Below are 21,106 nucleotides of genomic sequence, written 5' to 3' on the forward strand. Positions count from 1 at the left end.
TTATATAATTATTTAGAAATATAATTTTCTTCAGTTTATTAAAATAATTACAGTATTATAAGTAGATGAATACATAGGAATTTGTATTATTGCATTTAGTTAGGAGTTTAACTGCAAATAAATAAAAAGATATTAACGTGCTATCAATAACAATAAGGTATATTTAATCTAATATAAAAAATATTAGAATACAACAAAAATGTGTAAACAATTGATTGAATAAAGTGCGATATTTTAAATTGTGTTTAGTATATTATTTAAAATAAAATTATATATATAATAAGTTCTTATAAGTTATATATATAAGAAGTGAACATTAATTTTAAGCGATTCAAGATTATATTACTTAAGATTTAAATAATAATCATTTAAATAGATTACAATACTTCAATATTAAAAGAGCTTGGTTCTTCTATATAATGTAAGTACTTTGGTTGTAAATTATTATTTATACAAAACTTCCTCATTGTATTTCATAAAAAAGTTATGTAAAATTTTGTTAAGAAGCTATAGAGTTACAAATATCCAAAGTATGTAATGTAAAATAAAGTAAAAAGCAAGTGGAGATATGTACAAGTTGATAAATGTGAAGCAGCAGATTGCGGAGAATCCTTTTGTTTACCAGGTTGCAATACACATAAATCCTCACAATCTTCATCCTCGCATATATCACAAAGTGTAGCTTTACGTGGCTCATAAAATACTCTTGCTCTTCTTGCTAATCATAGAAAATTATTAATAAATTAAGATTCATAAATTATATCATATAATAAAATTAGTGAATTGAAATTAAAAAGAATATATTAACTTATTTATGATATGAAATAATATCACTTAATACATTGACTGCCATGAGGATCACTAAAGTTCAGAAATGATGGAATTGGTTGAAGTATTTAAATTAAAGAAGCGGTCATATATTCTTAAGATTTGTAATATTTTTAATATTACTGTAATAATAATGCAAGAAGTGTGAACTTGTCGATGTATTACGGTTTCGTGGATTTTTACGAAATCTTTTTTAACTACCTTATTGTGACGTGCATATAACAAGAAAAATAATAAGAACGAACGATCGGACTCCAATGATCTTGAAGAAAATGAAATACCAATTTGATATTACTCGATAAATAGAGTTGAAATATAACAGTTTTGAGTGTAAGAATAAATTGGTTTGAAAGTCATGCATATTTAAAATTTTACTCTTTTACTATTTTACTCTTAACCTATTGTATAATTTACTCGAATTTAGAATTTATTGTTTACTCTTGGGATATTTTTAAGTAGAAAAATATGAGGTACAAAATATTGTATAGCTTACTCTGTCTTATGCATTAAAGATAAATCTTTAAAATACTAATCTTTGTTGACACTATAGGTGTTCTTGCTGTAATATCGATTGAGCTATATATTTTTTCGACCGCTGGAAGGTGACCGCTAACTCTAATCCAAAATGATATTTTTTAAATCGATTCATAAATCAAAGACAACTTTTGTTGGATCAATCGGCTCCTAAACTCAAACCCCGTTATATTTTATTTTCGTTCATCGTTCATCATCAAATGAAGTTTAACTACGGACATTAGTGTCCGATCATAGGTTTTTATTACCTTACCCGTTATATGCATGCAACAATAAAGTAATTAAAAAAAAATTTCGTCAAAATTCATAATCGCGTTACAAATCGACAAGTTGATCATATAAAGTACTAATAGAACCATAAAATGTTTTAATTAATTTTATTAGGTTCTTCCAAAAGATTCTTTCGTTTTATAAGGAAATAATAGATGCACAACATTTTTTGTTTTATGAAATTTTTTCTATTGGAACAAAATGGATCATACATAATTCAATAAAATAATATAAAACAAAAAATATTCTGGATCTATTATATCTTTATAAAACAAAAGAGACTTTTGGGTCAACCTAGTATATTATAGCACGTAGAAGAATGTATTGTGCTGAAATAAGTAACGTTAGTACTTTGTTCCTTGAGCAATCAACATGTTAATAATGAATTATAAAATAATATTTTATTATTGCATATTATTATTATTAACTTACATGAATCGTAATAATCATATATAGTAACTGGTACTGGTTTCTGTTTTGCCACTTTATGTGTCCTGAATGCAGACACTGTAGGGCAGTATTCTTGCCTGCTCATCTGTAAGATATTATTTGGTTTAAAATTAATCTCAGATTGTTTAAAAATATAAATACATATTTTGTTCTATACCTCATCAAAGTATAATATTACGACCGTATCTCCGTTCTTAGTTTCTACTCGTTTTACATTTTGTGACACTTCAAGACTAGGTAATGATTCCTTATCTACTGTAAAACCAGAAGGTAAACTGACTTCCATCACAACCATATTACTTTCGTTTGCTTCCTTAGTCGGAACGAATCTAATAATAAATATGTTGCATTAAATATATAATAATAATATTAAACAATATTTATAGAATATCAGAGAGATAAATATACCCAGAACAAATTGAAAGTTGCAAATGATTAGCATTGGAATTTTTATCTACTTGAGGATCCAAAGTAAACAGTGGCCATGCTCCAGTTACATTTAGATTATATTTGTATGTAATTTGAACTAAAGCAAATCCATTTCCGGTGGCTGTTATACCAATCAGCCGTGTTTTCTTTGGAAGCTTAGAAAATAATAAATATTAGAACTACTACTTACACGTAGAATACATTTCTCAATTTTAACATTATGCTTATAAGATTCTTTTTTTTTTGGTTTATTATGTCCTTGTAATTATTTTTCTTAAGGTGATTAGTTATTACACTATATTAAATGCAGTTTGAATTTACCATTTGTTTTTGAAGTATCATGGAATTGTTAGGATTTATATTCATTTGACTTTGTCCACCTCCTTCGTACAGGAATATTATAGAAATGACATTAGTTTTTGTTACTAATTTTTCACCTAACTTCGCCAAGGCTTGTATTCCAATTACGGTATCCTAAGAGTTGTTAATAGTATGTACATTTGCTACACTCTTCTAATTTATACTTTAATATTTACCTGCGTGGATGCAAAACCACCTTCAGCATTTCTTTGTTTTACAAGCCATTTCATTATGGGTATAGAATCAGCGACTAAATTACGCCTTATATAAGTTAACAAAGTATAGGACGTCATTTCAACGTCGACAGATCGTGGTAAAGAATGATACCACGGATTTTTATCGTTTGCTGGTATAGGTTTGCTCCACCATTTAATATCTTCTTTTGTCATGGCTTTAGATTCTAGCAAATTAAATGCTGCAGTCTCATATGGATGTTTTGCTAAGTTTAAAGCATATGTACATATACTCAAAGCATAAGTATCATTTAGATCATTCATATTACGAACAATGTAATCAATTCCTTTATTTATAGTGTTTCTATATTTTCCGTTAGAGTCCTATAATACAGAATATTATAAAGGTGAAGAATATATATATACTTTATACAATGTTATAATAAGATTAGTATTATATGTACTCAACTATTGTATTTTCAAACATTCATATTTCATTTTTTTCACAATTATTCAATAAATTATTGTACTTACTGAATTTTCAAGAAAAGTAATAAGAGTAAATGCTGTTAATGCAAGACCTTTTGCAGCTCCACCTTGCATGTCTCGATGACTAATTCTTCCTACTTCAGGAAAACTTCCGTTAGGAGCTTGATTATTTGATAACCATTGCAAAGCTTCATCTATTATTCTGTCTTCAATTGGGATGTATGCAGCAGCTTGTTTAAAAGCTTTTGCCACAAAGGCAGTAAGCCTAGCAGATAAAATGTAAGTATAATACAAAATGTTACAGTATTAGTGAATGTAACATAACAATTAAATATTTGTATACCATGTACTTCCATTACTATCTGACATGCCAAATGCACTGAATGATCCATCATTATGTCTGTAAGTTAATTCTCTTTGATAGCCTATTTCCATATATCGAAGAGCTTTGCTTTCTACTGCATGTGTTAATTGATTTGTATTCTATAAAGAAATTTCAATACAGATATATTTGTGATTACACTATTTCTCTAATGATATATTATTACGTATATATTATACATCTACTTACTTTGAGATAATTTAATATCATTATATTTGGAACAAAGTTTAACATATTCTGTTCTCCACAACCAGATGGCAATTTAATTAAATTTGCCAAATTCATAATACTTGGACCCAAAATGTCGCCTGATAAAAAGATATATAATTTAATATCAAATTATACATGTACGTATACATAGAATGACCCATTTGCAGTGATACACGCAATTATCTTTCAAACTATTCGTTATACTAAAAAATGTTTCAAATTAAATTTACTTTATTTCGAAGGAGACATCTTGTGATGGTCACAAATCTTATCTAGGTGGACATGCCTTCCAGATTTCAAAGTAGTCTTTGCTTTTTTTAATGGAACTATATATGTTATTCGAATTGCCCATTTTATGACAAAATCACCGTTCTATGTGTTGTTGTTCCAAGGTCATTCAAGCTCATTTTTTACCCTTCAAAACTTACCTTTGTTAAACATTCTCAAGATTTTATTTACTGGAATTTATGTTACAATTACTTCAAAGAAATCAGTACTATTGTGACTAGCAGCATGCGTTCTTCATTTCGATGCAGTTCGATTCGCAATTTACGATCGCTTCTTGAACAATATGTTTACCGGTCGTTGGATAGGAAAAAGAAGCAGGATGCCCTTTCCACCAACGTCTCCGGATTTGATACTTATAATCTTTTTTGTTGCGGTGTTTCATAAAAGATCATGTTTGTCGGGAAGAACTCATTACCCCTGATAATATGAAAAATCATATAAAGAATAACTGCCAACAAATTTTTTCTAAAACATTAGAGAGGGTGCAACTATCTTCTAAGAATAGAGTAAACCAATGCATTGACGTTCCTGGTCATCATTTCGAATACAGATGATAAGGGACAATTTCTAAATGTTAAATGAAGGTAGGTTTTGAAAAACTATAAAAGACCTTGAATGATTTTGATCCACCAACACATTATAGGTCAATGAATTAGTCACGGAACAGGCTACACGCTTATCTGAACAAAAATATACAAATCCATTTAAAATAATAAAGATCACTTTGAAATCTAGAAGGCATGTCCATCTAGATACGATTTGATAGAAAAGATCATAACATGTCCCCCACAAAATAAAGTAAGTTTAACTAGAAATATCTTTTGCATAACGAACAGTTTGGGAAATAATTGCGTGTATCACCTCAAATGGTACAATTAGATACAGGGTGATTCTACGTGAAAATATAAATTGAAAATATGAAATAAAATTTTTTTTATATAACACTTCGTTTCTGAGAAAATTAAATTTGAAAATTTATCAAGTATACTTGAACATGGCTAATTTCGAACTGACAGGTGTAAATAATCAATAGGTTATTCCATGTGTGAAAATAAGTCGAAAATGTGCAATAAAATTTCTTCATAAGACGCTTTGTTTCCGAGACAAATAAATTAAGAATTTTATCATAGACGTGTATTAGGGCAATTCTTAACTAAGAATTTTTATCATGTTCATATCCTATTTTTTTTTAAATGAAGTCTTAAACAAAAAATCTTGTTCTACATTTTTCATTTATTTTCGCATTTAGAATAACCTCCTAACTTGTTTACTCATACCTTGTCGATAATTAACTAAATTTAAGCATACTTGACAAATTTTCAAACTCAATTTTCTCGGAAATAAAGCCTCATATAAAAAAATTGTATTCCATATTTTCGATTTATTTCTGCATGTAGAATCATATTTGACTAAACTTGAAATTTTACTAAACCCTTCACACCTTCATGAGTATCGAAGGTACTAATCAAAATTTCGATAATTGTGGAACATTACCTACTGCAGATATTTCAATATATTCTGAACCTGGTACAGCATTTTTAGGTATATCAATTGTAATATTCATCGATGTATTTGTTGTACTTCTAAGATCTATGAAAGTAGCCCTGTTTACATATTGAGTTTCTCCTTCAGCCTGTGTATAAATTAGTAGAAAAGTTCAAATTCACTTTCAATTGGCGAAAGATAAAAAATAATTTTATAAAGAAACACTTTACTTTAACTAGTAATTTACGCTCAACACTATCTCCAGCTAATATACTATTTGCAGTTGCCTTAATCGTAATGTATCCCAAGTCTCGAGGAACAATCATAAAAGATACGCTGCTTCCGGAATTAGCTTTCACTTCTACCTTCTTCTTACGATACAATTCTAATTCTAGAAAATTTTTCATAAGTTATATTTATGTTATATACTATAGTTTGTACAAAATGTTTCGAAATAATAAAATTTTAATCTCACTTGGTACATCCTGAACTTCGTTGGACATTTCTGCAAAATCAAACTGACCCTCATTTGTTAACAGAACCTCAGCTACAACATTTTTGTTCATATAATTGAACACCACAATTTGGATTGCAACAATTTCTCCTCGAATCACAGAGTAAGGAAATTCCATAGAGATGAAAAATGGTCTAAAAACTTTTAACTGTAAAAACATAAATTCTTCTTTTTATATTTATATTATGGAAATTTTGCAATTATTTATATAGTCATTTTATATTACCTTTCGTGGCTCTTCTATAAGGCCTAATCCATGAACATCATTTACAGAAAATGCAGTGAGTACCCATGATGTAATTGAATCTGGTACATTTCTTTTCAGCTCATTTTTTCCTTCATATCTATTTTCAATTTATAGTTAATTTGCATTTTAATTTTATTTTGAAATAATATATCAATATACTTCAATTATACACATAAATAATAATTTACAAATTTATTTAAAAAAAAATAAATCTGTATATAATATTAAATTTAATGTTTTTAGCAAAATTAATAAAAAAAATTCTTCCTAATATGACTCATTTCTTCAAATAAATATGTTCTGTCTATAGAATATTCAGTACTAGATGTATTTTATAAAAATTCATTAAATATGATAGAATAAACAATTGAAGAATGATACAATCTAAAGCAATTTAAAGTATACAGATATGAGTGATATCTATTGGCTATTACTGATTATGTATGCCAATTATACAGAGTTAACGGAGTAAGTCACCTAATTCTGTCATCCCAAATTACTTGGAATCTGTATGTTGTATTAAAACTCTTTCAAATAAACGTCAAATAGTATCAAAGTGGTGTAAAATATAATAATAAATTTTTTGTTATCTTATCTTTTTTTGAGATATAAAGGTCACATTGATTCAAATATAAATGTGTAACATTTGAACCAGTAATTTGAAAGAGTATTTTAAGAAACTATTAAAGTAAGTACATTAATGAAATATTCCTTGAATAACTTTTAATATAAAAAATGCTTAAAATTTTATCCATTACAATTTAATACATGTTCATAGTTAATAAATGTGTGCAAATGACACAGAATTTTACTCCCATGTAACATTCAAATTGCAGAATCAAATGTTGCACATTATATATAGAAATTTAAAATAATCTTCATATCTTGATAAGAAAGCAAAATAGCAAAGAAACTAATTATTATATTGTATGTCCTCTTAATATCATACAGCTTTTTTCGTAACAAGCAGTTTACAAATAATTTAAGGTAACAAAGTTAGATGATTCACCATAAGAATACCCAAAATATTCCAGCTTTGATTTATATAAAAGTAACTTGTACAAAATAAAGCATGACCCATGAACGTCATTTATAAAATAATGTATACAAAGCGTGTACGTAAAGCTTCATAAACTGAAAGTATATGAGATAAATACCCTGCAGAAAAGTTTGTAAAAAGCCAGGTGTTTAAGATGTCATGCATTAGGAATACACGGGGCTTATTCCAAACAGGAGGTGGGATGCGAGAGAAGGCATAAGGACCTGCCAGTGGTGGTCTTGTTGCTAGTTTGTGCGTAACAGGTGGACCAAGGTCTGGTCGAAGTGTGGATGCCCCATGAGGTGAGCCTGTTATTCTACCCTCCAGTATTCCCGATTGTTCTGTAATCCAATTCTATATATTGTATTATATCAGCACAACCAAGGGAATAAAAAAAAATAATATAAAGGTATTGTAGAAATTAATCTAATTTCTTATTATATTTCATTTAAAGTACCTTAATTTTTTATATTCTAAGTTATATAATAATACTCTGATTTATGTTTTTGGATATGAATAGACGATTACATTGCAGAGAATGAAATATGAATTGTAATAAGTCCATCACCATAGCACTAAATCACATAAAGCCATTATTGAACAAATATTAGTAAATTAATTTAAAAGATGATATTATATATTAAGTATTTTTAGATAGTTAGCACATAGAAACATTTATATTTACTTAATGAGTTATATCAGTGTTGTTTTGATGATAAAAAAAAGTTCTCAGCAGATAAAAATTTTCAATGGCATTACCCAGCATCAAGCGTTTGCCAAAGCCAAGTTTCAGGGAAATTCTTGCGTACTTTCGTCTTCTCTGATGGCAATGCAATTGAACTGAAACTTCCAGCAGCTGTTGGAAAGGCGAACTCTACACCAGATCTGTAGTATACTATACAGACATAAGCCTTGTTAAGTAATAAGTACTGATCTGATTAACTAAAGACTTGATAGTAAGTATTACATGAAAAATTAGATTTAAGAACATCCTTCTCATTCTACATTGCAAATGAATAAAATGTTGTTGACTAAATATGTTATGGTATTAGAAAATATTTAGTATCACGTGTAAGAGATAAGAAAATGATATTAGTAATAAACTTAAGCCATATAGAAAGCACTTTACTTACGAATTTGAAAATTTTCATGGACATAGGCATTTGTTATGATGATAGCACCGCTTTCCTATGAAACAATATATATTTATATTAATATTGATAAAAAAATATCAAAAATCCATCCAAATAAAATTATTTATTTATTTACTCTGAAAACATCTTTTGCTGTAGCTGAACCAGGATTCCATAAATATCGATCAAAAACCGAGTTTGCATAAGGTGATTCATGATTATTATCATATGATTTCAACTCTTTATAAACTTGTTCCTGCGAATAATTAAGATATATATTAAAGTATTATTTATAATTATAACAAAGCTTAAACTAATGAGAATTATTTATAATACTACGTACATATGAAATATCGTTCCCAGATTTTAAAAGAATAGATCTTTGATCTACACCTAATAATCCAACATATGAATTTGGTTTTGAAGTAATAACTAAATTGATATCATCTCCTGGTGCAACTTCTTCAGATGCCATTTTAATATCAACCTTTAATAGAAATTAAGATATCAGATTCAGGTTTATCAATTCTAATTTTTATTATAACTAATTCGTCAAATTAACTTACAAAATTTTGAAGTAGTCCTTCTAGTTCAACATCTAAGGCATCTGCAATGATTTCTCCATCATTTCCTATATAATATATAATTACATGTGCAGTAGGAGCCATGACATATGTTGCTAAGAACCTAAAATATATTTCACGCTTTGTAAATAAATAATAAACGAAATAGATTACATCGTAATTAGATATTAAAAAATATTTACTTAAAACTTGTTGTATGTTTATTTTGTACATATATAGAACCTGCATCCAATATATCGCCACGTCCAAATATCTCGTAATTAATATATTTCAATAGAGCTGTAGAATTTACTTCAATTTCTACATCTCGATTAACCTTATACAAGAATATCATATTCTTTTAATGATGATTTTCATACTTTTAAAATAATTTAAATAACATAAAGATGATCATACCATAGGTTTTTCAGTTCTCAAAATAGCTTGTATATATTCATTATTCTGAGACATAGCTTGGTTTGTTGATGGGAACCATTCATGAAGGTTTAAATATTGAGCCTATTTATAATCATTTTTTTGGTGGTTATTGTTAAATTATTATTTCTATTATTAATTTCAGTGCTTTTGTATCTACTATAATATTTTACCTCTATGTTTAAAGGATATGACATATTATCATTAGTTTTTGGTGGATAAAAATCCAACTTTACCATTCCATTTTCATCCAACATACCAGTAATATTCGTGTATGTGGACTGATTATCAGTAATGTAAGTATACCCATATTTTACCATAACAAAATTTTTGTTATCTCTCACTGGTGTTCCATCATGATATGTTAATTTTATCTATAAGAATTTTTCTCATATTATATCTATAATATTTAAAAGAGAATTCAAATTTATAATGTTACGGATAATTTTGACTACATACAAATGCTGTATACTTTAATCCTGGTTTATAGTATTCTGATGTTTTTATCAAATCCATTGTGTATTTATGTTTATGCAAGGTTATATGTGCAGAAGTATTCTGTCTTCTACCAGTTAAAGATTCTTCTACTGTAACATCAAGCATAACTGGTCTTTCATATTCATCAGTAAGCCTATTAAAATTGAAATTAAATTATATCTTTTCTTAAAAAATATTTAATAACATTTTTTAAGATATATATATATATACCTTAATTCATCATGAATGTCAAAATCAACAACTATTTTCCCATTTATTGGAATTACTTTTCGTATAGGCTGTTGGTATATTGGTTGGATAACATCAGAAAATATATCAGGATATGCTGTAACAGTTGCTTCTCCTTTCACTGGCTTACCATAAGTATACCTAAATGATTTGCACTTTGAAATAAATAATTTTTGTCAAATCTTTTAGGAGAATACTAAGACATCATTAAATAACATCAATGATGCTGTTACAATTGTGGAACAGGAATCAATTTAAAAAAATTTGTAATATGCTTTTAGGAACTTACAAAAAGTTTACTTAACTATTGGAATTCACTTACTTGGCATAGATTGTTGCAGTGATTTTTGATTCCTTAAATGTAAAATGTTTAGGAGCATCAATTATCACTTCAAAATTAGGTAATACATATTCAGCAACTTCAAAATCTTTTTCAAATGTTTGATCACCAATATTTGCTGTAATTTTCCAGGTACCTAAAACTGGGTACTCAGACAATTCGATTTCTGCATTAAAAATTCCATGGGTTACAGATGGATGATTCCATTGTTTAATTCTATTTCCTTTACCATCCTATAAAAATATAATGTAAATTCAAAAATTTGTCTTACTTGTTACATACACTGTATTTATTTAAAAATACTTACTACAATATAGATGTTTACTAATCTCTCAAGTGTTGGCCTAAGTCTGGAGTCCAACAAAATACATCGAAACATAACTTTATTTCCCGGTTTATAAATTGCTCTATCAGTTTGAATAAAGACTGAATAACTTTTGGGAATAAATTCTATCGACTTTGACTGTGAAAATTCTATTCCTGTTAAACCACGTGCAATTAATTCATATTTACCAGGAATAATATCATCAATCTAAAATTTAAAGGAAATTAAAAAATGTATTATTATACTTTACATGCAGAGAAGTTAACAAACTTGAATTCATTTACTTCAAATCGTAAAATTCTTGTACTGTATGGTTGTACATGTGTAACTTGGGATATATTGAATACTTCTCCTATTCTTGAATTATTGTCGAATGACCCAGACAGTTCAATGTATATTACTGATGGTGTTGATACACCAGTAATACTTACAGCTACATGATATTCTGAATCAGGTCGTATTACCTTTGGAGCTATTATGCTATAGTATCTTTAAAAATGTATTACAAAATTTGATTATTAAGCTATGTTAGATAATTAATTATATAGAATATTTGATAATACAATGTTTAATATATGTTTATCATATTTGTTATTTCAATTAGATATCTAATAATGTATAATTAAAATATATATATACATACTGTTCTGCAGTAACATTTAGTATTATATAGAATAAAAAGACAATATTGAACCACTGCCAATCCATTTTTATAGTCACTGTAAAATGAAAAGAAATCTAGGTTAGAATACAAAATGACAAACAACGTTGACAAATTAATAAAATTACTAATAAGTAAATTTTGAATAGTACACTGTGCATAAATGTAGTAACATATATAAATAACATAAACAAAATTTAGTATATTATACAGTACCTATATATGTATAATGACAGAGATAAAAGTTATTTTCACTATGAGAAAAAATCTTATATCTTGTATCTTAAATCGTATATCTTGATTGTAAATATAAAAGATGGTCGTTCTATTATATAATTTTGTAATTATCGACACTTCGAAGTGTCAAACTGGTTTTTCCATTGGCAATTATGTATTTTTTAATGATGGCATAATGATTTGTAAGCACAATCATGTGACTAAAGCAATGGGAAAACCCAAGAGCTAAGAGTTTCATTTTGTCAATATTAAAATGTACTCTTCAATCTTTTATCATTGAAATATTCAGAAAAAATGGTTTTGTTTTACTTAATATACAATGATTAACGCAAACAAATTTTGGAAATTTATGCATTTAAAATTTTTATAAACATATTGCTCAGCCATTTATTTTAATAAAAGCTACTTATATAAATTATATTGAATAGATCCTTATTTTATAAAATTACATTATAATAATTCTAATATATGTACACAAATCAATGTAATACTTATAGTATTTATATAATATTTTACATATTACTCTGTATATCAAACAATTTGTCTTTCTAATCTTCTACTCTAATCTATACTTGTTAATAATATTATGTTCATACATATTTAAATATACAATTTATAATATAACATATAATTTATGATATATAATTATATTATTGGTATATAATTTTGTACAATTTCGTATACTCATTCGTAATAGTCATTAATAACGATGAATATATCATATATTACTATTATAAACATTCTTAAATTGATATCTTGGGTTTAATATATCATTTTCTGATTACAGAATTCATTTCTTTTCCTCATCCAACAAAATTAGTAAAATTATTTTAAAAAATAAATTTTTTAACATTTAAAAAAAAATCTCGGAATTGAATTGTGTTTCGAAGATATTATTTAATTTTTATCTAATACATTTGAAAATATAAATAGTTGTTATTTTAAATATATATTTTGAAATTTATAGTTATATCATTTTCTTCCAATTATCTTTTCAGTTTTGTGTTAGATTATTTTATGATACATTAGTTACGTTCTAAATAAAATACATCTGTCAAACATTACTTATTTTTCTAAATGGACCAACGGAATCTATGTACATAGTTATTGATTAGAAAGTAGTACGACAGAAGTTTACATTTTATATGTTCTCCAAATTCTATTACTTGATAAATTCATACGGATTTTATAATTCGATCGCAAATTCGGAAAATATACATTTTAACAATTTTAACAATTTATTTATTTAAGAAGAAAATACATATGTCGTAATTTTTGCTAATAATATATAAATGAAAGGATAATTTATGCTAGGATCGCGTCATCTTACAAAACAATTCTGAACAGTGACTCACCTCGCCGAAGGATTTATTTTACTTGTATTTTCAAGGATATTATTCTGGTTATGATGTGATAGCACGGTCCTTTTCGAAAATGAAACTATCGAAGAAAACAAAGTTGCAAAGCTTCCGATGCAACAGTTAGACAAATACTAACAAGCATTACCAATCATGGCTCGAAGAAAGCAAGCGAGCAAGTGCAGGTTTCCCTTCCTTCTGGCTACTTCACTTCTCCTGTATATATCTGTCACGTTTTTACCGTTATGGGAGTAAGAAGCCAGCCACCGAAGTACCACTGTTGTAAAATCTGACTCTGATTATCCGTTTGCAAACTTCAATATCTTCAATATCATCGCGAACTATATTTTTCAATAAACCACAAGCAGCTAAAAATGTATCCTACGCCACATATTGATGATGTTACGATCTTTTATTCGAAATTTATCATTGTACGTGCTATTCTTCCTGAATTAAGCCGTTCAGAAGTTACATTGATCAACTCCATAAATCGAAAAATAGAACAAAGTGATGACATTGAAAACATTATTTTCTAAAAATTATTTTAGAATTTATTATTATATATACCACCTCCTTCCAGTAAATAAATTTATGTAAATGAATCGTTTGTTTTTTAGGACCTACATAAGTAATAAAATCTAAAAATATACATATGTATAAAAAGTACAATTGATCAATTTGTCTTTGAAAAGCTCAGTTAATAACAAATCAAAAATTGTATAAGATGACATTAATATATCAATATATTCTTTCCTCGATTAAGTTTTTATACATTTATAAAACATTATTTAGTAAACAGAAAAAAGACTAAGTAGGAAAATAAGATAATTTTAATATTTTCATAAATTTATTAGAATTATTTATATGAATTTTTTGTAGCTTTTAATTTCATGGAAATCTTAAAATTACTTGAGAACATAATATATGGTAATATCAATATTTTTTTATTTAATTGTGGAAAATTAGTTTGCTACTAATTATTTATGGATTATTATACAATATTGCTCTACTTTTACTAGACTTCATTTATTGACCTTGACATGAATTTGCGACATAGTTTAATGTGTGTCACGTTTAATATGAACGAAACTACACAATTCATATTTTCTAAATAGACAAATTTTATTCACAAATAAAGAAAGTTAATTTTTAAGAAAAAATGAAGCTTTTCTTCATGGTGTTTGATATCAGATACTAAAAATATAAGAAATGTATTAGCCATCAAGGATACTTTTCTAATTTTCCAGAATTATGGACCTGACATGTGCATACATACATGTTACTATCTACATATATAATATACATAGCAATAACAGAGAAAAAATGTAACAAGTATTTACATGGGTATGTTTGTTAAATCAAGTGATAGATAGGGAGCAGTCTCAATCTTCGCGTGCATTTGTCATATTCGCATTAAGGTGATCATTATCTTCTTTTCTGCAACTTCCTCTCTTCAACAATATATATATATATATATATATATATATATATATATATATATATATGATTGTATTTGACGGTAATATATGTATGTATATACTACAAATTTATGACTTCCGTATTTGTCATTAAATAAAATAGTTATTGATTAATAAATAAATTGGTTAAACTTTATTTTAAGAGACCAAAAATTATTAATGTTTTGATTGAAAATACAAATCCTAAATCGAGAAATCCAGTGATTCGAAAGTTATGGCTATGTAGAATTGAGGAATTGTAAGATATCTTAGATGTTACTTTGATATTATATTTCTTTTACCTATCATATGATTGGTCTGCATAGATGAGCATTGAACTGAACTTCACCGAAAATTAGTTTGTATTAGCAACCGACCGCCTCACGGTAGTCTGAGAGTAATGAATTAATGAATAACCTAAATCTAATTCAACCTTCACGATTAAAAATCCCGTCGCAAAATGGCCGCGAACTACGTGCATTTATTTACAGCCAGTAACTCACTAATTTTAACGAATCATGGATAGAAGCCAATATGGCGTCAAAGTAATTGGTAAAATACCCTAAAAATGTAAGTCAATTTTAGATAATCATAACTTTTAAATCAGTGGACTTCTCACCTTAAAACTTGTATTTTCGAATTTTACACGTCATAAACTACAAGATTGCAAAAACGGTCAGTAGTTTTTGATCCCTTGAAGTAAAGTTTATCCAATAAGTTATTTCGTTTCTAGGATAAAATATTTAAAAAATCACATGTTTTAATACCATCATTCATATTATGACGTATCATATTTCATTATATCATTACGTATATATATATATATATATATATATATATATATATATATATATATATATATCATCACAGAAGAAATGAGAGTGCTTACGCTCGTACTTCTATTTGTTTCACAGTACAGGTGCTGCACCATGCAGCCAAGCGTTGAGTTTAATTGACATTAGTATGTACAAGAACCTATGTATTTAAGAACTTAAAGAAACTATTAAACTATTAAGAAACTTAAAGTTGGAGATCTGCCCTGTTTAATTGCATACTAGCATATACAAGAACTTATTTAATTGTACGGTTCTACGGAAAAGTTTATATCTACTTTTCTATCCGATTTTTTTTTTTTTTAATATTCTTTGTACAATCGTCAACATGCACAAACGTCGAAGTAAAACTACGCGAATTTGGCATTTCCGAATCTACAAAACGTGTTGTAAACATGACTACCTTGAATACGCTTTTAGCATTTTCTTGCACAATAAAGTAATTGACGATTGGTTCTTGTCTATGCTAGCGTGCAATCAAACAGGGTAGATACCCAATGTTATAGGTTCTTATATATGCTAACGTCGATCAAACTTGGCACTTGTCCGTATGGTGCAGCACTAATCCGGGAACAAATAGGTCCATAAGCGTGAGCACTCTAATTTCCTCTTTGATATCATAAATATATATACATAGGTACAGTTATTAGTGATTCCAATGCTTGCATACGAACGATTTGATATATCTTATAGGGAATGATAATAAATAAAAAAATTTATTGGTAGATTTTTATTTCAATTATTTATTTCCATTTCAATTTGCATTAGTTTCTATAAATTCTATTATCATTTATTAAAAACTAATATACAAGTTATATAAATTTTAGATAATAAGATTTATATTATACACTTCACAATTACATATTTTTAGCATATCATTAGAAACATTTTATTGAAATCTATCTGGCAGTGTATTTAATTTAATATAACCTAATTTATCAAAATCTTTCTAATGATACATTATAATATTTATAATATTTATTGTATGGCTATATTTATAATAGTAGTAAATTACAGTGAATCATTTAATTCCTTTTTAAGTGCATCATCGAAGCAAGATCTCTTTGTCACAGTTTTCAATTGTTTATATGTTTTTCTTAATGTATCAGGATCGATTAGAAATCGTTGCCAAAGAATAGCCTTTTCTCGCTCGAAGTTTGTATCTGCCTTCTACAACGAAAGATATAAAATATTATACAAATAAGATAATATATATACAAAACAAATATATATATACATATATATTATTTATCAATTTACCAATCGTTCTTTCATTTGATTTCTGATCTTTGTCAAATCGTTTTGTATCTTTTGTATATTATTGAGTGCTTCACTGTGATTTATTTCAATATCATAAGAAATTGGTTTATATGTATGTGTCGGTCCTTTCTCAACTTCGTTTAAATATTGCGAATTTATATCATTTTCCCTAAATTATAACAATTTAACACTTATTGTACCCATTATAATGGTAAATATTGGTAAAAAATTAATACTTACAATATTTCTAATTTGTCAACTTTTGAATTTAAATAAGTTTTTAATAGATTTTTCTTTTTAATTTTGTTTTCATCTATGAGATCATTATACTTTTGCAATGCAGAATTTAATTGATGTGTACTATTGTCACTACATACCATTGAAAAAAAAAGTTTGTGAAATGAATTATGTATTTTTGGTGAAGATACAATGGCAGAATACTTGTTTTGCAGTTTCTGCATACTCTCCTACATATAAATGAAATTTCATTACAAACTAAAAATGCATTTGTTTTGTTTTGATAAATGACTTACACATCTTGTGGATGATAGTGAATATTCTGTTGTAAAATAGTGGTAAGCATCAGCTACAAATTCAGAAACATTTTTAAGACACTGAAATTGCACTTCCATCAGCATTCGTAATAAATCAGTGTGCACATGACCATGTTCTCGTGCAAGAAACCGTAAGTTTCTAAGTTTTTCTAAATGATTTTTTGTTCGTATAAGTCTCGTATGAGCATCCTGTTTTAAGATCTTAGTTATTTCCAATTCTGAGAATTGTTGCACTACTTCTGTTAACTGACGTTCTTGTAACAAAGTGATATTTTCTTCTAAAAAATCTCTTTTCCTAGTTACCTTTAAAATTTCTGTTCTAATTTTGATTCATAAATGTAATATTCATTAGAAAATAGATAATGTGCTTAGTAAAATAGTTATACTTAAAGAGCTTTCAAGTACCTTAATTCAGAATGTTTGGGTACTTTCATATCTCCTAAATTATAAATATCTTCTATATAATTCAACATTGCAATGTATGATTCCTCTTGTACTTTTGCTAGAATTTCTTCTATTTTTGCATTAGTTAAGCTATAAAATAAGCATCTCTTTCAATTAATAAATACAAAGGATATTCGACTTATTAATAGTTATCAATATTAATTACTTTGTTTTACATAATGTCAGTTCCAATAACTTTTCGTTATCCATAGTTTTTTCTTTATTACTGTTAATTAAGGAAACATAATTAGAATCAGTCTTTTGCTCTTCCTCAGATGTATTTCCAAACTGTCGTTTTATATGAACATCTAAGTAATGATTATATAGTTCTATAGTTTTGGTAAAAAGTTTTAGTGGCATTTGAGTCCATAATAATGGTCTTCCTTTCTATAAACACAATATCCTTATTATTAGTACATATATTACTAATATATATCAGAATGCGTCTGAAAGTTATGTACAAACAGACACGAGTTGGTTCCTCATAAAGAGATAAGGGAAAAATATTGAATAAAATTTTAGTTGTTTGAGGCTTACAATTAGTTTTTAAGAAAATCGAATTTGAAATTTCGTTCTGTTCCGTTATGAATTATTCAAAGTTGAGTAGTACAAGGAACATTATGTAATAATGTGGATAAAAGATACAAATCCTCATATGAAAAATATAAATAGCATTTCCTAATTAAGATATTCTGTTTTTTTCTTATCTTTCATTTACCAGGAATCATCTCGTATCCGTTTATACAGAGTGTAACCAAATTATTTGTCATGGCTTTGATAAGTGATTCTACAACTTTGGATCGGTGGAGATCTCTTAAAAAAATGGGCCACAAAATTGTCCTTAAGCATAATTTTCAAGATCAAATTTGATAAATTACTTTGTTTCACACTATACATAACTTTCAGATGCATCCTGTATATATATTATCATAATATAAATTATGAAGATATTTTACAAATTACTCACATTTTCGGCTGCGTCCGCATAAACGTTCACAAGGAACTCAACTTCTTCAAAAAATTGATGATTCTGAGTATCGAACTTTTTCATAATTATGGAACATTCTTCATATGCTCTATTAGCTTTAATATTTTCTCTACCCAAAGATTCTTCTTCCTTTTCTATAATCTCATCTAATTCAATTTCTAATTTTCTGCAACAATGTATTACTTTATATAATAATATTAATCTTACGTATATGCAGAGCTAAAAATCATAGTGACCTAAATCAATATGTTGCTATTTTTTATAAAATAGTGTCCTGTGTTTAATGTTGTAAAAAGCTAATTATGCTTTTTCAAGTTATGAAAATATATTACAATAGAAAATAAAATTATAACTTAAGTAATTATAAAATTAAAGCGATTATACTGTTAAGAGCTTAAATATGTAACTAAATCTACATTTAATCTAAGGTAATATATGTACATAAATAGAAACACATAATGATCATATTACTTTAAATTTTGAATCCCATTTTGCAATGTATAAATATAATTTTTGTCTTCCTTATATGAATTCTTCACTATTTCATATTCTGCAAACAAATCGTTGATATTTGTGTCATCGAAAAAAATAATTTTCAATAAATCAGGATAATCTTTAGTATTTTCCTCTAATGTATGATCTAATTCTGAACCTTCCACCCATTCATTCATTTCTTGGAGTTTATTTTTTCTGAAACACAAATTATTGAAATTTACTTTTAATTGAACTTAAAAAAGAAGTTTTTGGTAATAGTGAGCAATTTGGTCAGTATCTCCAATTTTTTCATACTATAATGTGTTGAAGGGAGTTATTTAGAAAGCCAAACTATAATTTAAAAAATGTCGCAAACAATTATAAGTACTTTTAATTTTAGATTAAAACTAAACTTAATCCTATCTATATAAGCGCGAATTAAGTGAAAGGAAATATAAACAATAAACACTTAAAAAGGAAGCTTAGTATTTATTTAAAAAATAGTCAAATAACAAAAAAATAACAAACGAAAAAATAAAACTTCGTAGTCGCCTGCATTGTTGTCGGTGTCTAGCTTATTTGTACTCCTTGGGTTAGAGTTAGGTTTAGATTTAGTGAATGAATCGCGAAATACAAATGACAAGATTCAATATTCAGTTTGGGTTAGATTTAAGTTAGGTTTAGTTTTAGTTTAAAATTAAAAGTATTTATAATTGTTTGCAGCAGTTTTTTAAATGATATTTTCCCTTTTTAAAGAGCATCTTTCAACACATTACAACAGCATGGAAAAAATTGAAGATACCGATCAAGTCGCTCACTATTATGAAACTTTATGTTATTGTAACGTAAATAAAATTTCAATATTTATTATATCATAAATGAACAAAGAAAATCTCCTAAATCAAGGTTTGAGAAAAATATTTTTCACAAAGAATGTAAACTATTCATTATATATTTAAAATATTTTATTTCCAAAGTACAAAAATATAGTATATATTATATTATTTTATTTTGTTTCTAAAACCTAAATTCATAATTTTAGCTTTCATTCACATATATATACGAATGAAATTAGTAGATTTTAAATGGATTAAAAGGCTTAAAAATATTCGAAGTAACTTACATTTGAACATCCTCGTTTGAAAGAACGTTGACATTATTTACATTTTCGCAGAACCATTTTAAAAATGGTTGTAGCGAAGGTTTGTCGCAAATTTTATCTAATATTTCTGGTGTAACAACGTTCGAAAGTTCCGAACGTAAATTTCGAACTTTATCATACAGAACTTTACCAGATACGTCCATGATCACGATCAGGAACACGGTTATATGTATGTACAACAAGTCTGGACAGTCGTATACATACACTATACATATGGTCTTGATACTTATATACCGATGGTATAGAAGAAATCATCCGAAAATTTAGTCGTGAAAAATCTATATTGAAGAAAAGAAGGTGCTCGTTCTATGCACGTTTGGCATGCTGAATATCTTAAATAGAGACACAGACACTCTACTCATCTTTGTCTGCATCTTATTTTCGGATAGTTTTCCACAGCGAGTATCGAGATAAATTAAGAAATTAAAATTTAGGAAGAAAGGAATTTTTCGAACCAC

At 27.0% G+C, this 21,106-nt stretch overlaps 2 protein-coding genes across 7 annotated transcripts; both read right to left on the bottom strand.

Moving 5' to 3' along the window:
• Positions 1-232: 232 nt before the first annotated feature.
• LOC138181973 (thioester-containing protein 1 allele R1) lies at positions 233-15,425 on the bottom strand. 5 transcript variants are annotated; one of them, XM_069117389.1, is made up of 29 exons: positions 15,236-15,425; positions 13,625-13,753; positions 11,864-11,939; positions 11,505-11,709; positions 11,203-11,427; positions 10,878-11,128; positions 10,538-10,696; positions 10,289-10,460; positions 10,003-10,203; positions 9,812-9,913; positions 9,598-9,731; positions 9,398-9,518; positions 9,175-9,318; positions 8,968-9,087; positions 8,832-8,886; positions 7,817-8,039; positions 6,639-6,756; positions 6,374-6,560; positions 6,129-6,289; positions 5,908-6,046; positions 4,105-4,223; positions 3,877-4,016; positions 3,579-3,798; positions 3,048-3,428; positions 2,833-2,985; positions 2,491-2,666; positions 2,240-2,411; positions 2,065-2,167; positions 233-718 (listed from the first exon to the last, which is right to left on the bottom strand). In XM_069117389.1, the coding sequence occupies exons 1-29, from the start codon at positions 15,255-15,257 to the stop codon at positions 516-518; spliced, it is 4,611 nt and encodes a 1,536-aa protein (XP_068973490.1). In that variant the 5' UTR covers positions 15,258-15,425; the 3' UTR covers positions 233-515. The 5 variants fall into 5 exon arrangements, with proteins under 5 accessions (XP_068973490.1, XP_068973491.1, XP_068973495.1 ...); XM_069117390.1 differs by lacking the exon at positions 7,817-8,039 and adding an exon at positions 8,458-8,593; XM_069117394.1 differs by lacking the exon at positions 15,236-15,425 and adding an exon at positions 13,474-13,558 and having other exon boundaries at positions 13,625-14,034.
• A 1,071-nt stretch (positions 15,426-16,496) lies between these two features.
• Positions 16,497-21,010, bottom strand: LOC138181975 (HAUS augmin-like complex subunit 3). Of its 2 annotated transcripts, none has more exons than XM_069117397.1 (9): positions 19,802-20,140; positions 19,484-19,702; positions 18,992-19,178; positions 18,191-18,411; positions 17,986-18,114; positions 17,560-17,899; positions 17,267-17,493; positions 17,027-17,195; positions 16,497-16,936 (listed from the first exon to the last, which is right to left on the bottom strand). In XM_069117397.1, the coding sequence occupies exons 2-9, from the start codon at positions 19,681-19,683 to the stop codon at positions 16,778-16,780; spliced, it is 1,632 nt and encodes a 543-aa protein (XP_068973498.1). In that variant the 5' UTR covers positions 19,684-19,702; positions 19,802-20,140; the 3' UTR covers positions 16,497-16,777. The 2 variants fall into 2 exon arrangements, with proteins under 2 accessions (XP_068973498.1, XP_068973497.1); XM_069117396.1 differs by lacking the exon at positions 19,802-20,140 and adding an exon at positions 20,610-21,010 and having other exon boundaries at positions 16,498-16,936.
• Positions 21,011-21,106: the final 96 nt, after the last annotated feature.

The sequence above is a fragment of the Bombus flavifrons genome, chromosome 7, assembly GCF_040668555.2.
Source record: "Bombus flavifrons isolate JBK064 chromosome 7, iyBomFlav1_principal, whole genome shotgun sequence".
NCBI lineage: Eukaryota > Metazoa > Arthropoda > Insecta > Hymenoptera > Apidae > Bombus > Bombus flavifrons.

Bases quoted from the DNA above. Each gene is read 5' to 3' on its own strand.
- LOC138181973 (XM_069117389.1), bottom strand. From the start codon at position 15,257: ATGCAGACCAATCATATGATAG. The intron at 11,428-11,504 runs GTAAATGAATTC...TTTAAATTTTAG, and splicing joins CAAGAATTTTACGATTTGAA to ATTGATGATATTATTCCTGG. The intron at 3,429-3,578 runs GTAAGTACAATA...TCTGTATTATAG, and splicing joins TTACTTTTCTTGAAAATTCA to GACTCTAACGGAAAATATAG.
- LOC138181975 (XM_069117396.1), bottom strand. From the start codon at position 20,791: ATGGACGTATCTGGTAAAGTTCTGTATGATAAAGTTCGAAATTTACGT. The intron at 19,179-19,483 runs GTAATATGATCA...ACATTGTTGCAG, and splicing joins AATGGGATTCAAAATTTAAA to AAAATTAGAAATTGAATTAG. The intron at 18,412-18,991 runs GTGAGTAATTTG...TTGTGTTTATAG, and splicing joins ATGCGGACGCAGCCGAAAAT to AAAGGAAGACCATTATTATG.